Consider the following 19,813-nt stretch of genomic DNA (forward strand, 5'->3'; position numbering starts at 1 on the left):
GGGGGGAATTTGTGTCCAGAACCTTCAAGAGGAAGACTGAATAGACTGTTAGTGAGGCTAGGAAATCTGTCCTCACTATTCTTGAGAAATAAGTTCACAACCCCTGTGCAGGGAACTTTGAATTTAAAATATTTACATTTTCAATGGAAATAATAATTTTATTTCTGGAAATGACCTAAGGAAATGTTTTCAAATTCAGATAAAATTTTTTTGTGTAAAAATGTTCACCAACACTTTATTTACAGTAAAATTATTTGAAACTATCTAAATGAAAACCCCCAATATATACAAAATTAAATGTAAAAAGTAGACAGATACAGTAACACTAGTTTTTAATGATGTGGAAAGTACTTATATTGCAATGTTAAATGATGAAGTAAAATATAAAATTCTAGCGATGATGTAAGCATACTCTCCTTAACCCTTATGCATGAGAACACAATGTAAACAACAACTGTACATCGAGTGGAGTATTATACAGCAGTGAAAAGTCTCAAGCTGCATCCAAATTGTGGACTAGTCTTGCCTTCATACTGTTAAGTGACATTCAAGACAGAAACAGAACATGATTTAATTTATTTAAATATTAAATGACAAAATTAAAACCACATTTTAATGATACATGCAGTGATACATACCTAGAATATGTAGTGAAGAGCAAAGAAAAAAATTTAGTGACAGCCATATAGAGGCTTCCTTATGGAGGAAGATCATGCTATGATGTGATTTTACATTTCTTGACCTATTTAATGGAAGCTCATTTTATAATTCTCAAGCTACTACCTACCTTCTACACAGGCATTCTATTTCACAATTGCAAATATTGGGGAAAAATCTAGGAAGGAAATGTGCTAAGTCATAAGAGTACTTGTTGATACTGTTCATCCTATTTTATTCTACTCTTCACATTTTCTACAATATACACAACTCCCTATCATTATCAGGACCTGTAACAGAAGTTGATGAAAACTCCACTGGTAAAATTACCTCCTTGCTCCTTGGCAGGGGAAGAGTAATTTTTAAAAAGTCTTAAGAATTCCATGTGGTTACAGAAAAACATCTTAGGACCTCCGTGGTGGCACAGGTGGTTGAGCACCATACTGTGAAGCTGTTTGTAGCCTCTGCAGCGCAGGTTCGATCCCAGCTGGCAGGCGAGATTCTCACATGGCACAGCAGACCTTCCCTGTCTCGCCTGCTGCTCCTCTCAGCAGTGTATTTCTTCAGTTTGCCTGTTCTGTTCCCCGCTCTGTCTCCAGTGAATCCTCTCACCCTCCTGTGCATCTGGCCTGTACCCTGCTTCTTGTATAAAAATAAATAGATCTTTAAAAAAGAACAAAACAGAGAAACATTATAGGATGAAACATGGCCTCCTGCTAGTCAAGCAGGCGAGGGCAGAGCAGCAGCATTGGGAGTTAATGTCAAGGTCACCTCATTTTTTTTTTTTTTAGTGAGAGGGTTTGGGTTTCTAGCCTGAACCTGTGCTCAGGCTAGCTTTTAAACCCAAATAAACATGTTTTGCCCTCTTCTTCTTTTTTAAATTTATAAATTTATTCTGTTTAATCCACAGCTATATATAGCTTTAATTAAAACAAGACAGAAGACACAACTTCAAAGTCTGGTCCCTTCCAGCTTCCAAATAAAAGAGTCCTGAAAGTTGTCTACACCTACGGGAGGAGCAGGACAAAATAATGAATGGAGCCATGATACTTCATAAAACAAAATTTTACATAGCTGAAAGCTCCTCCCTGTGACTAGTTCATTGCCTTTACAAAAAGAAAAAAAAAAGAACAGAGGGGCCTCCCTGGGGGCGCAAGGGATTAAGATGCTGTACTATAAAGCTACCACCAGTCACTGCAGCACAAGTTTGATTCCTGGCCAGGGATCTACCCCACATGGCAGAGCAGACCTCTCCTGTCTCCCCACTGTTCCCCTCAGCAGTGTGTTTCAGTCTGCCTGTTCTGCCCCCCACCCTGTCTGGTGAATCCTCTCACCCCCCATCTCTGGCCTATACCCCAGTTCTTGTATGCATAAATATTTTTTTAAAGATTTATTTATGCATACAAGAACTGGGGTATAGGCCAGAGATGTGGGGGGTGAGAGGACTCACCAGAGAGAGTGGCTAACAGAACAGGCAGATCTAATGAAATACACTGCTGAGGGGAGCAGTAGGCAAGTCAGGAAAGGTCTGCTGCGCCATGTGGGGCAGCTCACCCCAGTTCTTGTATGCATAAATAAACATATTTTTTAAAGATCTATTTATGCATACAAGAACTGTGGTACAGGCCAGAGATGCTGGGGGTAGGGGGAGGGGTGAGAGGACTCACCAGAAACAGAGTGGGGAACAGAACAGGCAGATCTACTGAAATACACTGCTGAGGGGAGCAGTGGCGAGTCAGGAGAAGTCTGCTGCACCATGTGGGAAGGTCCCTTGTTGGGGATCAAACTCGTGTTGCACGGCTGCAGACAGCTTTACAGGTTGTGTCTTAACCCACTGCACCACCAGGGAGGGTCCTAAATAAATCTTAAAAAAAAAAAAGAATAGAACAGAATAGAATGAAATTCCCGTGTCCAGCTCAAGCTGTCACAGGTCAGTATAAATCCAGTGTCCTGGCAAACAAGATCACAGTTGATTGTTCAACTGTGGCTTTCACTTTCTGTCTCACCTAGAGCTCAAACCATGGTTCATTCAGCAGAGACCCCACCAGCAGTAGGGAAGACTGTGGCATTAACACACTCACATGCACTTGTGCGGCAGCTCCACAGTGGCCTTACTGCAGGGCAAGCTTGCAAACCACGCAAGGTCAGGAGCACCAAGAAGAGAGAAAGAAAGTCCCCTCTGGGAACCATACAAAGGCCAACAATATTTAAACCCCCATTTAAAAAAGGGTTTTTTTTCCCCCTCAAAATATTTCACTCCAAATGAATTTGTAAGCTGTCAAGGGAAGAATGTGCCTCACACACCGCAGACACCTTCGCAGTGTCTGCCCTCCCCTCAATGCCCCCTTTTCTCACATGGTGAATTTCAACCGAGCAATTACAATAAATGTTAAGAGTCTCAGGCTCAACACATTTCAGCAATTTTGAAACCAAACTGGGTACAAACCAAATAAAATTTGTATCATCACAAATATTTCCACTGAGACTGTGGGGACATGTGAGGCTTCCACCTGGACCTCAGAATTTTTAGGTTAACTGTTTTTCGAGAGGACATGGAATATGTTTGCCTCCATTTCCATTTGAATTTACAAAATGTCATCAGCGCCTGCAAGGGCTGTGGCGGAGAAGCTTGAGATGCCTCAGTCTTCCCTGGAAGGGGTCCCTGACACACACCCGGGGAGGTCGGGCAGGGCCACCTGGAAGTAGCTGAGACTCACCCTTGAGAGAGTCAGTCAGGCAGATGGGGGCTTGAGGAGAGAGCGTGCCAGTGAGGCACACACGGGCAGGATGAAGACCTGGGGCCAGCCCAGCCCAGGCAGAGGCGATGCGCCGTTGCTCCTGCCAGCAAGTGAGCCGGCGGGCCCAGCCTCAGCGAGGACAGCCCCAGACGAGCGAGCCTGGCCTGGCGCGCAGTGGCGGGTGCCACCTAGGCTGTGGGCGTCATTGTCACGTGACCAGGGCCTGGGCTGTGACCCGGCTCCACCTTTATTGCCTGTTTCACGTTCCGATTTAAATCTTACATTTGCCTCCTGTGCACACCATGCCAGTGCTGTACAGGGACGTCAGTGCCACTCAAGGGACAGCTGTCTGGTCCCCGTGGCGTGTGGCAGGAACGCCCTCCTCAAGGCCAGTGAAGGAATCCGGGGCAACACCTGGCGTCATAACAACGTGATCAACATGCTTTATCACCCGGACAGCCTTTCATCTCCCCCAAACACCTCTAGTGTGTCCTTTTAGAAAAATAATACCGAAGTGGTTTTTTGATGCTCTGTTTTATGATGTTCCACAATAGGGAAAAGTAACACGTCAGGGGGGACTCACTACCTGTATGCAATTTATTTTATTTCATTGCAATTTGGGATAAAGTATTTCTCTCAAAATGAGAAGATACTTGTGTGGTGGAGCCACGAATGAGATTATCTTCAGAGGCGATGACAACACTGATCATGGTTTTTATTAACACAGATTCGCTTTTCATTTATGCGTCAGAAACAAAGCTCTGGCATCTGAGTGTCACTTACCTGAGCTTCCTGGTCACCCTGAGCTTTGTCAACATCAGGGGCGCTGTTCATTAGCCTGAAACAGAAAACATGTCACGGGATCGATTATATGAGCGTTTTCAGGAAAAAGGGAAATGGCTCCAGCTGAAGGCACAGGGTATTTCTCCTAGGTTTTTATAAAGGTTTTTATAAAGACCACAATTGTACAGACCTCCCGCCATCCTGCTTTGGGGAGCACTCCGTGTCCCTTCCCAGTAAGCTGACGCTGCACCCCAGGAATCCCACAGGCCCAGTTCCCCTTCCCACTCTTACCCAGCGTGACCCGGTCCCACAGGTTCTCAGACTCACCACCCAGCCGCTGTGCAGCTTCTGCCAGAGAGAGCCGCTCCCCTGCACAAAGGTCTCAGCTCCCGGTGGGCCACTCCTGCTTGGGTGGACTTTTACCCACGAGGGGACGGGTAACTTTGGGTACTTGATTTAAAAACTATATCCTTTGTCTTTCCTGTATTGTTTTCCAATTGTATTAAAGTTCCTTCCCATTAAAGTCTCATATGTTTTATGCTAATGTGGCGGATGACAGAATCTATTTAGAGCGGGCAGGTTTGCGGGGTCTGGGGTGCCCCTCTCCCTGCCCTGTAACAGATTGGTGAGGGGCTCCCGCCCGGGCAGGATCTGGAATCAGAGATGGGGCAGCTCTGGACTCGAGGGAGCACTCACAGAGCTACTGGGACTTCACCAGAAGAAAGGGGAGGACAGGAAACAGTGGTTGACACAGCTGCGGGGGGTACAGGGCAGAGCCCCCAGAGAGGAAGGCGATGCTGTGCTTGGGGTCAGGGCTGAGTTTTGGGTATCAGCAGCCTCAGGTACCCACCATCATCTACGCCAAGGCCCCCAGGCCCCCAATGTCATAAAGTCAGCGAGCTGTCTGCACTGTCGGAGAGTGGTGCCATGCCAGCCAAGATGTCCAAAGATAGGCAGGTCCCCACTTGGAAGTGGGGCCCGTGAATCAGATGCTCTTTCAGTTTGTGACACTGGGGACAGAACAGGGAGGGCCTTGGGGGTGCAGTGAGGGGAGCGGGGAGGAGGGGGAGGAGCAGATCAGGGGTGAAGTGTGCAGGGAGGGCCTTGAAAGATGGGGTGGGCGGGCAGGCCTTGTGTGAAGGTGCAGATACCAGCAGGGTCCTCCAGGCCTGAGACCACCTTCGAGGCTCCTGCTCTGGCCACCCCTGGGGGCACACAGAATAGAGTACCATGTGGCCTCGGGAGCAGGTGTTAAAGGGAGGCTTATGATAAAGGTGAGCCTGCTTGCCCTCAGGGGCTCCCCCATTGGGGGGATGGGGGGGGAGATTACAGGAGACAGGACTCTGCAGGCCAAACATCCCAACAGAGGGAGGAGAGACATTCCCCAAAGACATGGACCCCTGAACAGCACTTGGGGTCAGCCTACGGATAAGGCCCTTCCCCCATACCCAGTTACTATTACTTTGTTAATTTCAGTTCATTTTGATCTGTGGTGCGTGACCTAATAAGTCTTTCAAGGAATGGGAGCCAGTTCCCACTGTCAGTGTTTTCATGTTAGTCAACTGAACAGATAAACCTCCACATTCTAGCGTCTAGGCATATAATCCAAAAACATACTATCCCTTGCCATAAATATTCTGACCTACTTATTTTGTAGCAAACATTTTCCAAAGCGTTCAAAGATGACATGCTGCTTACTCGGCAAATCTGCACATTTGAGCTTAAACATACGTGGCAGTTACTAACATTCTACAGCTGAAAAACTTAATTTTCCATTAAATTTGTGGCAACATCCTGGGTTTCTCCCAGGGCTGCCACTGGTGCAGAAAACCTGTCAGTGCATCAGCGCAGTCTGCGCAGGGATTACTCAAAAGATGGTTTCAGCCAAGAATAAGCCCAGATGCCTCAGTGTGCAGAGATAAGAGTCTGGGGGTCAGGACACACAAGGTCTTTGGCGACTAACAAAAAGACAAACCAATTTGAAAAGTGACCTGAGGACTGGAATAGTCTCCTCCAGAGGACGCGGACCAACGCCCCCACCGCACCCGAAGAGCCTGTCAGCATCGCCAGTTGCCACAGAAACACAAAACTAAACCCAGGGCCTCCCTGGCGGCGCAGGGGCTAAGTCACAGCACTAGGAAGCTGTCCGCAGCCCCTGCAGCACGAGTTCCATCCCCGGCCAGGGAGCTACCCACAGGGCGCAGCAGACCTCTCCTGTCTCCCCGCTGCTCCCCTCAGCAGTGGATTTCCGTACATCTGCCTTTTCCGCTCCCCACTCTGTCTCTGGTGAGTCCTCTCACCGCCCCCCCCATACTTCTGGCCTGTACCCCAGCGCTTGTATGCATAAATAAATCTTAATAAAAAAAAAAAAGAAAACTAAACCCACCCCCGCTTCACGCTACGACGGGAATGAGGGAGAACACTTTAAATCACCAACACGCGAAGCTCGCCTGGAAGGGACAAGGCTGCGTCTTTCCCAGCGAGTTGCAGACGGCGCCGGCCGCTGCTTGGGCGACCCCACTCCGGACCGACGCCCCGAAGAACTGGAAACAGGTGCTGAAGCTCCAATTTGCACACAACCATGTACAGCCGGGCCACAGTGGGGTGAAGTGGGCCTTCCCCTCCGGGGCGGAGAGGGGGACACCCCAGCCCCGCCCCGCGCGCCCACGGGCACCCGCGCTGCCCTCCCGCTGCTGGGCCTGGGGCGGGAGGGGGCTCAGCCCGGAAAGTCTACAATGTGCGCCCCGAACTCCACCCTAAACCCGCGGAACAGTGGGGAGCCCGACCCGGGTGCGCCCTCAGGGCCCCCAGGAGCCGGCAGCGAGCCCGGGCTCAGGGCCGACCCGACCGTGCGCTCCTCCGGGCCCGACATGAGCCCCGGAGCCCCGCGTCCAGCCCTTCCCCGCCGGCCCGGCGGCCCCTGCCACATCCCGCGGCCTGGCCTCACCCGCCCCGTCCAGCTCGCCCGCCCCCGCCACGAGGCCCCGGGCCGGGGCGCACAGGGCGCCTCCCCGCCGGGCGCTGGGCCGGTCCTCGCCGCGACTTCACCTCAAGTCCCGCGAACCTGGCGCGGCGCGAGCGCGGGGCGGCGGGCGCATGCGCGGCAGAGGGGCGCAGGCGCGCGCAGGTGCGGTGGGCGGGGCGAGTGCAGAGACGTTCCCGTGGCCACGCCCCTCGGCCGGGCTGGGCCCTCGCGCTGGAGCGGGGCGGGGCCGCCGTGGCCGCCGCGGGGCCTGTGCCCACGACGCGCCGGGCGGGAAGGGCGGGAAGGGCGGGACGCGCCTGTTTGGATGTGAAACTTCAGGGCGCGTGAGCTCAGCCCGGACACCCAAACCCCGCACTAAAAAGCGAGGTCGCCGGGACACTGAGCTTCCAGGTGCCGCTGCTCTGGGGACCCTGGGGGCGCCCCGAAGCCCACGCTGCCGCCCGGACCCCCGCGGGCTCTCCGGACGCGTAGACCCGTCGCCGGCGGCTTGTCGTGGCCCCGGGCGGGCGGGGCGCTCGCCGTGATTTCCAGCAGCTTTAGCTGACCGGGTCTGGCCCTAAAAGGGCGTGTGTGCATTATAGAAAATTTGAAAAGTAATAAAAAGCATAATGAACAATATTCAACTGTGATTCTTCCATCAGAAGTTACTTTTATGAGCTAGCTTATTTTATTCCCAGTATTTCCCAACTTTTTAAATTGTGAAATATAGCATCTGTATAAGGGTAGATGGTACCAATGTAGAGTTTGAGAATTATAAAATGAACTCCCATTAGCCAGGTCGAGAAATAGCAAATCACATCATATCATAATCTTCCTCCATAAGGAAGCACCAATATGACTTTCATTAAAATTATTTGCTTTGCTCTTCATTTTAATATATCATCTATGTATGCATAATTAAAACATGATTTTAATTTTGTCTGGTATTTAGAATTTAAATCAAGTCATATTATGTTTATTTTATATCTTGATTCTTTCACTAAACAATATGAAAGGAAGATTGGCCCACATCATTGGATATAGCTAGAACCTAATTATTTTCACTGCTGTATAATATTCTGCTTGATGCATTTTTCCATTTTATTCTACACACACACAAGGGTTAACAACATCATATTTCATTGATTTTTTCCTTCTTTTGTGATACTATATTATCTCTAGAATTTTATATTGTACCTTCATTTAACATCGTACCATGAGTATTGTTCACATCATTAAAAACTTAAGAATCTTGGTATCAATTGCTACATTTCATTTGTGTATATACTGTAATTTATTTAACCAGTTCCTAGGCTTTTCATTTTAATTTTCAATTATTTGCTACTGTAAAGAAAATGCTGGTGAACGTTTTTATACAAAAAGATTTTTATCTGTATTTCCAAGCATTTCCTTAGGCCATGTCCCCCAAATAGAAAGATGTATCAAGCAGTATAAATATGCTAAATTCACAGTTCTCTGCAGAAGAGATACTAATTCAATCTTTCTCAGGAATGAATGAGACTACATATTTCACCTTGCCCTTGCCAACATTTCATTTTTTTCTATATGAAAAGAAACAGGCAGGGGCAGGAGCAGTGGTTACACTGCAGTTGGATGTAGAAATTAGAGGCAAAGAGGTTCTGGGAGGTCTACAGTCTGGAAGCTCTTTCCAGGATGTCTGCACACATCTTCCCAATAACTGTTTGCCAACGTCTTGCCAAGAGAAGGACTCCATGAGTCTGGGTCTCTAGATGTCTGGAGCCTCAATTACATTCCTGGCCTTTCAAGCCTGATGCTTCCATTTTACAATTTCAGCTGTCTGACTAGAGCTGGTCAAATGCCAACCAGACTCTTCCATTTTATGATCCTTAATCATCTCAAAAACAAACCCCGGCCTCTGCTGAGGTGATGAGGCCTTGCTGGTGGTGGACTCGGGGGAGCCACGGCCAGTGCTGACTTTAGCAGGGCCTGGTGCTAGTCCTGGAGGGCGACGCGGCTGGACATTGGGGCTGGTCTGCAGGCTTCAGGCCACTGGGCCCTGGGGCTTTTGTGTCAGGGCCACTTGCCTTGTGCTCTGCTGCTTCCCGCTCTGCCTCAGCCCAGGTCTGCAGTTCCTAACACACAAGACCGACCAACAGGCGCTCTTCGACAGAAGTTGGATAAAGGAACCGCGGAATGCAAAATCAAGGGGTTGCTGCTCGGCCATGACAACTATGAAGTGGTGTCCTTGGGGACAACATAGATGGGACTTTAGCTGATTCTGCTGAGTGAAATAAGTCAGAAAGTGAAAGACAATTACTGGGGAGTTTCACTTATTTGTGGAATATAAATAAGCAAACAAACTGGTAAAACACACCAAAAATAACTCAAAAACTGAAAAATATGGTGGTTACCAGAGGGGAGGTAAGGAGGGGAGGGATGGAGGGGCAGGTCCTGGTCCCCAAGCGGCTGTGGAGGGTCGTGATGACTGACAGATGAGTGACATTTGTAGGGAAACCCAAGAAAATGAAGGGGTGAGTATTCTTCTCTTTTCAAGAAGGACACAAACTCCCTTTAACCTGCCCTAACTGAACTTTCCACCGTGCTGTCCTTGCAGAGTTTGCTGACCTGGTCCCGGCTGCACAGCCCCAGGGAAGGTGTCCGGCCTCTCCGGCGGGTCCACAGCTGCCCAATGTCCTGGGCTGACATGAGCATTTGGGGGGTGGGCAATGGGTGCTGCAGCTCTTGGGGACACTGGGGATATGGATTGAGGTGGTGGTGGTGGCCATAGGATCATCCTTGACCTCCCCTCATCCCCTCACAGAGACGGCCCCACAATTCTCCTGGGTCTGTCTCTCCCTGCCCCTGCCCTGAGAAACCCTCTTAAAAAATTGCTCTTTTTGGCCAGACAGTCCTTCCAGCCCGAGCGTGAAGCGGAAACACAGCCGTCCCTCCCACTCCACCACTTCTCACGCAGCGCCAGGGTGTCTGCCCTGGGTGGGCTGGAGGCTTTGGGAGGAAAAATGGGGAACTGGCAGGTTTCTCTTTCTCTGCTCAGCCAGGGTCACCTGGAGGTTTTTATAGGTTCTCGCCAGACCCAGTGACTCAGCAGCTGGAGGCTGCTCCCCACCAGCACCACAGCAGCTCTGCTTGTCTCTCTGCTTGTCTCCTGCGGCCCTTTCTGGCCTGCGGCGGTGGCCCGCAGTGTGGCCTCCTCATCACCTCAGTCTAAGCCCAGGTGCCGATGCTCTGGCCCAGCCACTGTCCTCCCTGCCCACTCACCATGGCCTGGATGGCTGGTGCCCAGCAGGGCATGAGGGAGGCCGGAGTCCCTGGCACAGGAGGCCGCATTTGTCCTTCACAGAACCACGACCTCAGGCAGGGCTGTGACCCGAGGTGGAGGGAGGTCTCCTAGGAGGAGGGGAGCGTCAGGGGCTTCCAGGGGCACCATCTCCGCTCCCCCTCAGCTGCCAGGAGAGCCATGTCTGCCTAGCCGCAGTGCTGTCCTCAGAAGCGCTCAGAGGCACACTCACCCTTCTGCTCCCGCGCACTCTGGGCCAGATGCGGGCCTGGAGGGACACACCAGTGAGAGTGGGTTGTGTCCCTGCCACCAACAGCCTTCTGTGGCCACCCCCACCCCGACTCACCAAGACAGAGCAGGGCGGGAGATGTGACTCACGGCCTGTGCGGCCTGCTGCTGTTTTGAGGAAGGATTTTGTGGAAGGGGGAGACCACAGGAAGCTGTGGGCTGGCCTCAGGCCTCACCACACTTGCTCCTGGTGGGGCTGCAGCCCGCAGAGGCATGGGTGGCTCAGAGTAAATATAAAAAGTTTAAAAAATGGATAATATCAAACAAAGTTTTTACTAGTTTACCTAGCACACAGAGAATGGAACCCTTACTACCTATTACTTTAACAAGTGTATTCCCAATACGTGACATAATGCCAATAAAAATTTCACTAGCAAAATATTTTAAAATTAAAATAAAGGAGTTAATTAATTAACTAAATTAAAATTACTTAGTTTATTATTTAGTTTATTTCAGGAGTTTAACCTGAAATAAACAACACAGATACTTCCTCTCCAGAAGCAGACAAATAGACAATAAAAAGACTTGGGTAAGCCAGAATCTTCTCTAATCTTTGCATAACCAGGTCGTCAATGTAGCAAAAGAAACCCTATTTGCTGTGTGGGGAGCAGCATCAGACCCCAGGAACTACATAAATGCCCTGCCAGGCTCTCAGAGACACTGAGCTCTCAGCTGGAGGCACAACTGCACACACATGTCAGGTCACACACTCCCCATGGCTCCCTCCAGCCTGCTGTGGGCCCTGGTGGCCTTCACCTGCTCTGGTAGGCCCGGGGCCAGTTGGGGGTGGGGAGGATGGGAGGACAGCACTGGGCACATGGCCGCTTGGCATGGATGAGGAGGGAAGGCTGCCTGGGGAAAGCAGGCTTGTGATGACTTCAATGTGGCTAATTATTGGCAATTAAGACTCAATCCACTCTTATAATAATTAACTGCATCAGGTCTGTTTTCTGATTCTCCCACAGGATCCAGTATGGCCCACAAAATTATTCAAGACCAGCCAGCTATAGCCATGCAAGTGGAAGAAGCAGTCACCCTGAATTATCGGTATGAAACAAGCCTGAATACATATGCCATTTTTGTGATACAAGCAACTTCTCAATGGAGAGATCAATTTCCTTATTCCTCAGCTTTCTTTTGCCAACAATACAGAAAGGGGTCGCTATTCTATAAACTTCCAGAAAGCAGACAAAACCGTCTCCCTCATCATTTCACCCGTGCAACTGGAAGATTCAGCTAAGTTATCTCTGCGCTTTCACTGATGCACTGTGTTTGAAATGAAAGGAAAAGCTGAACAAAAACCCCAGAGCTCCATAAAAGAGCCCTGCTCAGGAGCCAAGCTGAAATCACACCTCCACATCCCAGACAGGCGATGGCAGTGACTGGGGTTGCTTCGTCTGTGGTCTGGATCAGGGAGGACTTCTGAGTAAAACCTCCTTCTATGTCATAAGGAAACAGGTGTCCAGAGTAATTTTCTTCTAATGAATTCTTAGTCATGAATTTTTGTCTTAAAATCAATCATGCAGACCATGTGCATAGTTACCTAATAGCGAAAAAAATCACCTCATAATCAGATAACCCTGGCTGAGACGGCCACGGACCTGTGAGTTTTTCAGAAGGAGAAAGAAAAATATCAGATGGTTTCACTTATAGGTGGAATGTAGGGGAACCAACTAAGACATCAGGGGGAAAATTAATAACAATAGAAAACACAACACAACAAAACAAAACAGCCAATTATAAACCAAAGACATCCTGCAGGGGAGGAGGAGGGAGAGGGATCAGAGGGAGGGAGGGAAGAGCACAGGGGACTGAGGTGATGGTGCACGTGTGCCTTGGGGAAGGAAATTCTATGGGGACTACACATGGGGGGTAGGGGGAAGAAAGTATTGTTTGAAAATGAACAATGATGTAAAAAAGATATAAATAAAAAGAAAATTAAAAAATTCATTAGATTCTGATGGAGAAAATGATTGCAAGGTAAATGAATGACCATTAAATAATAGTGTTAACAGGGCGAAAATCCATATTGCATTCTATTTTCAATGTTAGGCCACTGAAAATTATCAATATTGTCAGTTAATTCAATCTTTATTTTCCCTTCAGCTCAACCTGTAATACTAATTGCTTTTTTTGCCCCTTTTTTGCCCCTTTTCACCTACTGCCTCACTCAATTACCAGGAAAAGACAAGTAGAAAAGTCAATGTTTGGGATAAGCCAGATTCTTTTCTCATCTGTACATAACCAGGTGGGCAATGCAACATGAGAAACACTATTTCCTGTGTGGGGAGCAGCATCACCCCAGGAACTACATAAATGCCCTTCCAGGCTCTCAGAGAACTGAGCTCTCCGCTGGAGTCACAACTGCACACACGTGTCAAGGCACACATGTCTCATGGCGCCCTCCAACCTGCTGTGGGCCCTGGTGGCCTTCACCTGCTCTGGTAGGCCTGGGGCCAGGCAGGGAAGGAGAGGATGGGAGGACAGCACTGGGCACAGGGAGCTTGGCATGGATGAGGGGGAACAGAGGACTGGGACAAAGCCAGCATGGGATGATTTCAATGTGGTTTGTTTTTGTATCAGATTAGTCTAATTCTATAATATTTTATTCACTGCATCATCTGTGTTTTCTGATTCTCCCTACAGGATCCAGTGTGGCCCAGAAAGTTACTCAAAACCAGCCAGATATGTTCAAGCAAGAGGGATCATCAGTCGACCTGAAGTGTCAGTATGAAACAAGTGGGAGGAGTACATACTACTTTTATTGGTACAAGCAGCTTCCTGATGGAAACATGACTTACATTATTCATCACTCTTCTTCTGTTCAAAAAGCAACAGAGGGTCGCTATTTTGCAACCTTCATGAAAAAAGACAGAGGCATCATCCTCACCATTTCACCCTTGCAACTGGATGATGCAGCAAAGTATTTCTGTGCTGTCTGGAAAAGCACAGTGTTTGAGGTGATAATAAAAGTTGAACAAAAACCCCAGGACTCAAGGGCAACCAGAACCCAGGAGTCAAGCTGAAATCACACGTGCACATCCCAGACAGGTGATGGCAGTGACTGTGGGTGCTTCTTCTGTGGTCTGGAGCAGAGGAATGAATTCTGAGAAAATCTTCCTATGTCATTTGGAAACAGGTGTCAGAGTAACTTTCTCCCAATATATCCACAGTCATGAATTTTGACTTAATCAATCATATATAACACATTAATAGTTGCCTAATGTTGAAAAAACTTGACTCATAATCATTTCAAGTGTCATCTGCACTTGGAGATGTTCACATCACAAACTGAGTCTGGTCATCTGAAATCATGAAAATCATTTCCTGAGCTCTGTCCTCTTGGGCTTCGTGTCAGCTAAGGTATAATTAGAGAGGCAAAACATTTTGAATAATGTAGAGTAAGATATGAAACACAAGGATTAGACATCATGCAAATCCTGAAATTGGTAAGAGAATCTACATAAAACTGTTGTGTTTGATTGGGCTATGTAGAACCTGATTTTGCTATAAGTCAGCACAACATTTCAGGTGGAAAGCAAGGATAAACTGACCTGGGAGGGATATACTAGAACACAGAGGGCAATTGGAACTCAGATAGTCAAAGTACAATTCGTTTGCTTTCATCTCCTTCAGTAGAAATGGGTATCACTTGCATCTTGCTACATGCAGGCTTGGCCCAAGACAAAGAGAAGCTGAGAGAGGAGACCTGGTGGTGGGGGTTGTGGCTAGGGGTCAGCAATAAGATGAGGGGCCGAGCAGGAGCAGCACGTTTGAGTTGCCACTGTGCCTGGAGCCTGCACCAGCCTGCAGAAGACAAAACATGGCTGCTGCATCACAGCTGGTCTCCAGATCTTTTTTTTTTTTAATATTTATTTATTTATGCATTCAAGAACTGGGGTACAGGCCAGAGATGTGAGGGTGAGAGGATTCACCAGAAACAGAGTGGGGAACAGAACAGGCAGACTGACAGAAATATACTGCTGAGGGGAGCAGTAGGCAAGACAGGAAAGATCTACTGTACCATGTGTGTAGCTCCTGGCCCACCTTGGATGCAACTCCTGCTGCAGAGGCTGAGGATAGCTTCACAGTGCTGTGCTTAACCCCTTGCCACACGAGGGAGGTCCTGCCCTCCAGATTTTGCAGATTCTTTTTGTGACTAGCCCTAACCCAACACAACACAGGAAGCAAGTTCTGGGGAACACATTTTCAGAAATGACAATGTGACAATACAAAGCTGAGACAATACAAAGTTACCACAGTGTCCTGCCTAAAACAAGGTAACTTTTCTCCTAAATACCATGAAGTTCATTTATCCAATTGGACAAAGTTCTTAGTTCTTCTTGCTGAGTCACCCTGTACCATTTATTTCCTGTAGTTTAACCACTGTGTTAAATTTATGATTAACCATTATGATTAACTTTAATTAATACATCTTAAGCTGCTGTATACAAGCAAAGGAAAAGGAGTATAAAAATGGTTAATATATAGTATATATCAAAATAAAAATGAATTTTGTATTTCTGCAAATAGTTACATGGGTTGATAGTTGGCAACTATAACTACCTCTACCATTACCTGTTCAATAATTTGTGCAAAGTAAGCACCTCCACTCATTGCTTTACCCAACTTTTATTTAAAACAAGCTCCTTATTTAGGAACTATGATAGGTGGAAGGCTATAAAGTTGAATAAGGAATTCTACAAGCCCACCCATGTGGTTTTCACAGAAACATCGTTCACTACAGATTCTACAAAATGAGAATAATGATAATAAAAGAATTATTAAAAGAATTCCATAACAATGTTAGGACACTGAGACAGTGCACAGAAGTAGATCCACACAAGAAGAGACAACATTTTTTTTTAAATTAACAATGGTTTACAACACCCTGTATGACACGGGAAGATGGTCATACCTCCTCATATGTTTGCCACTACTCCAGTCCCACCACGCAAGAACCAGTAGTCCTATTCTGGACCAGTGGTCCCCATCTCTCCCTATCCTGCCGCCCCCTCGAGACAAATTCTGCAATCATATTTCTAGCATTTATTTTGATTTAGTTTTGTCAGTACCTTAATATTATGTTTGTTTTATCTATATTTCATATTTAGGTAAAATCATGCAGTAATGTTTTTTATGTTCTAACTTATTTCATTAACATAGTCATTTATGGTGCCATCCATTTTGTTGCAAATGGCAAGAGCTGTTTTTTTGTTTTTGTTTTTTTAAGCTGAGTAGTAGTGCATTGTGCAGATACAATACATTTTCTTAATCCACTCTTCCCTCAGTGGACATTTGGGTTTTTTCATAATTTGACTATTGTAATTAGTGCTGCAGTGAACAGAGGAGTGACTATATCAGTTTGAGTTCATGATTTTGAAATATTTGGGGAGACACTGTGGAATTGCTGGATAATACAGTATATCTATTTTAATACATTCATCAGAGTGAAGTGATATCTACTTATGGCTTTTATTTTCACTTTCCCAATGATAGGTGGTAAAAGCAGATTTTTTTTGACAAATGTACAAAAACAATACCATTGAGGAGAATTAGTCTTATCAAAAAAATGGTGTTGGGATAATGAATATTCATTGGTCTAAGGTCACACTTTATACAAAAATTTGAGGACAGTCTTAAAATGGATCATGCATCTGTGTGTAACATGTTAAACTATAAATATTTTAAAAGAAAAATAAGAGCTAAGTTTTCATTACCTTGGGTTAGGCAAAGAGAGTTTTCATATGATCCCAAAGCAGCAGTCACAAAAAATAAATAATTTGATTTTGCCAAAATTAAGCACGTGAATTAAGTGTGTGAAAGATGCTACTAAGAGAATGAAAAAGACAAACCACAGATTGGCAGGAAATACCTGCAAATATATTTCCCTTAAAGCGTTGGTATGCAGAATATAAAGAATTCCTAAACTCCACAAGAAGAAAACAAAAAATCCAATATAAAAATAAACAAAAGACTCACAGAGAGGCTACAATGAAGAGGGTATGTGGTAGATAAATAAAATAAATAAGCATGTGAACAGATGTGCAACATTATTAGCCACTTGGAAAATCCAAACTAAAGCCACAAGGGGATACCTCTCCACATGTATAAGTATGGTTAAAATGACAAGACTATATCAAATTCCTGCATGGAAGCTAGAAGCTGGATATTCATAATTGCTGGTGGGTGATTGGTACAGTCACTCTGTAAAACAGCTTGTCATTTTCACAAAAAGTTGAATATTCACTTCCCATACAACCTAGCAAGCTCCTGGTTACTTATGCTACAGAAATGAGAAAGTCATGTTCACACAAAAACCTGTGTATAAATCTTCCTGGCAGCTACATCTGTGTTGGCCACTGGACACCACCAAGTTTCTTTGTTGGATAAATGTATCCCAGGACATCCATGCAACACATTACTACTTAGTAATAAAAAGGAATGGACTTGATACTTGCAACAACCTGGAAGGATCTGACAACTGGAAATAAAAGCTCCTGGATAGTAGTAGTAGTAGAGTAATAGAAGAGAAATTTTTCATCTGCATGTGTGCCCCACAACGAAATTAGAAATAATGCATGCAGAAGGATGAATTTGTTCACCATACAACTAAGAAAAAATTAGAAATTAATGTAAGATAAAAGAACTTCTAGAAATAAATATGAAGAACGTCCCAAATAACAATTTAAGGATATAGAAGGGAATTCAAAGCAAAAACAGGATGGTTTGTCAACATAAATGACATCAACTTCTTAACTAAATAGAGGAGTATAATGAAAAGAAAATGATTTCATTTCTACGAGGTCAACAAAAATGAAAAAGTCTAGTAATATTAACTGTTAACAAGAATATAGGGGTGTGAGGCTATTAAAGATTATCAGATGGAGAAAAGCAAGCACACATAGAATGATTTATTCAACTACTTAGGAGAACAATTTGCCTAGATTAGTAGTATACATATCTCTAAAATTCCAACAATTCCAATTCCTGATATCAACATAAAAAATTTAAACTTTGCAACAAGGAGGCATTTATAAGGATATGATACTGCACTGTTTATAAGTAAACTAATCAATAATGAAATTGATAAATAGCAGATTATATACATATATAGTGGAAAAACATTAGCTATTACAAGCAAAGAAGTAATTCTATACTTATTTTCTTGGATGAATCAAAAATAAAATGTGGCACTATTTATGAGTAACCTCAAAATACAAATATAATATAATGTTTCATGATATATACCAATGAGGCTATCATTTTAAAAGACATTAATGGAATCTTTCCAAATTGGTTCCTACTTTAGAAACAGAGGAACAGACAAGGGTTGCTCTTCCAGTTCTTTATATAATGTTGGGAGAAAGAGAGAAGAGAAGGAGGGAGGGAGGGTAGAGAGATATCGGTAGAATACAGAAAAATAAAATAAAATATTTGCTCATTGTGGGGGTATAAAAGTACCTGTTGGAAAATTTCTAACTTTTCCATGTACGATTTATCCAATAAATATTTTAAAAAAGTTTTTTAAGAATAGGTAGTAACCACCACAGTCCTTACTTGCTCAGTCAGTACATGGAACCCTCATTACATACGATCTTTACAGGTATGTTACCCATCTATCATATGAATGTCAATATAATTTTCATTAGAAAAAATTTTACTGTTTATAAGTTGAAAGGTGCTCAACTAGAAATAAACAAACCATGGACTTCCTCCTTCAGCTCACAAAGTGCACATTTTCAATATGAGCGCACGCGCGCACGTGCACACACACACACACACACATACACACCCCAGTGGGGAAAAAAAATAAATTGCCTAGCAATGGGAAATATGACCACAAGATGTCAGTACATGTCAGAACTAGTAAACAAATTCAGTGAAATCGCATCTTGCTAAGTTGATATACAAAACTGAGTTGTAGGGGCCTCCCCAGTGGCGCAGTGGTTGAGTGCTGTGTTGCGAAGCTGCCCGCAGCCTCTGCGGTGCCGGTTCGATCCCCAGCCGCCGCCGCTTCCCACATGGCGCACAGACCTCTCCTGCCCCCCTCTGCTCCCCTCAGCAGTGTATTTCGTCAGTCTGCCTGTTCTGTTCCTCCCTCTGGCTCTGATGAATTCTCTCACCCTCCCATGCTTCTGACTGTACCCAGTGCTTATATAAATAAATAAATAAATAAATAAACAAACAAACAAACAAACAAATAAATAAATAATCTTAAAAAAACTTAAAAATAGGGTCTCCCCGGTGGCGCAGCGGTTGAGCGCTGGGTTTCGAAGCTGCCCGCGGCTTCTGCAGCGCCGGTTCGATCCCCGGCTGCTTCCCGGCCACCGGAGGAGGGTCCCACATGGCGCGCAGACCTCTCCTGCCTCCCGCTGCTCCCCTCAGCAGTGTACTTCGGTCCTTCTGCCTGCTCTGCTCCCCGCTCTGGCTCTGGTGAATTCTCTCACCCTCCTGCGCTTCTGACTGTACCCAGTGCTTGTATAAACAAACAAACAAACAAACAAACAAACAAATAAATAAATAACTCTTTTAAAAAAAACAAAACTTAAAAACAAAACAAAACAAAACTGAGCTGTATTCCTAGGTATTACTAATGAAAGAAAAGAGAAAGAAAAATTGAGGGAAAAAAATCCCCTTTACAATTGCATCCAAAAGAATAAAAAACTTAGAAATAAATTAAAACAAAGAAATTAAATGAATGACCCTGAGAACTGAAAGACATTGATGAAAGACATGAAGAAAACACAGAAGCTATTCCAGTTCATGGACTAGAACAACTAATATTGTTAAATTATTAATATTGAGTGTCCATACTACTCAATGTAATAACAGATCCAATGAAATCCCTATCAAAATTCCAAAGGCAATATTCACAGAAATAGACTATAAATCATGCAATTTGTATGGAAAAAAAGAACACCCAAGAGTCAAAGAATCCCAAGAACAAAGAGCAAAGTTTTAGTCATCACACTTCCTTGATATCAAACTACATTACAAACCTATATGAGTCAAAACATATTTTCGTGAGACAAACAGATAGGTAACTGGAATATAATAGCTCAGAAATAAACCCACACAAATATGGTCAATTAATTTATG

At 45.3% G+C, this 19,813-nt stretch overlaps 1 long non-coding RNA gene and 1 gene segment (V, D, J or C); one reads left to right on the plus strand and one right to left on the minus strand.

Annotated features, from left to right (window-relative positions):
• Nucleotides 1-269: 269 nt before the first annotated feature.
• On the minus strand, nucleotides 270-6,831 carry LOC129144849 (uncharacterized). The gene is made up of 3 exons (XR_008549572.1): nucleotides 4,179-6,831; nucleotides 2,739-3,809; nucleotides 270-1,320 (listed from the first exon to the last, which is right to left on the minus strand). It is a non-coding gene; the product is annotated as an uncharacterized LOC129144849 (long non-coding RNA).
• A 4,595-nt stretch (nucleotides 6,832-11,426) lies between these two features.
• On the plus strand, nucleotides 11,427-13,737 carry LOC119238041 (T cell receptor delta variable 1-like). The segment is given in 2 exon segments: nucleotides 11,427-11,475; nucleotides 13,358-13,737. Coding segments are annotated over 2 exon segments (429 nt in total).
• Nucleotides 13,738-19,813: the final 6,076 nt, after the last annotated feature.

Source organism: Talpa occidentalis, unplaced genomic scaffold, assembly GCF_014898055.3.
Source record: "Talpa occidentalis isolate TD23 unplaced genomic scaffold, MPIMG_talOcc4v2.1 talOcc4.11, whole genome shotgun sequence".
In the NCBI taxonomy this organism is placed as follows: Eukaryota; Metazoa; Chordata; class Mammalia; order Eulipotyphla; family Talpidae; genus Talpa; species Talpa occidentalis.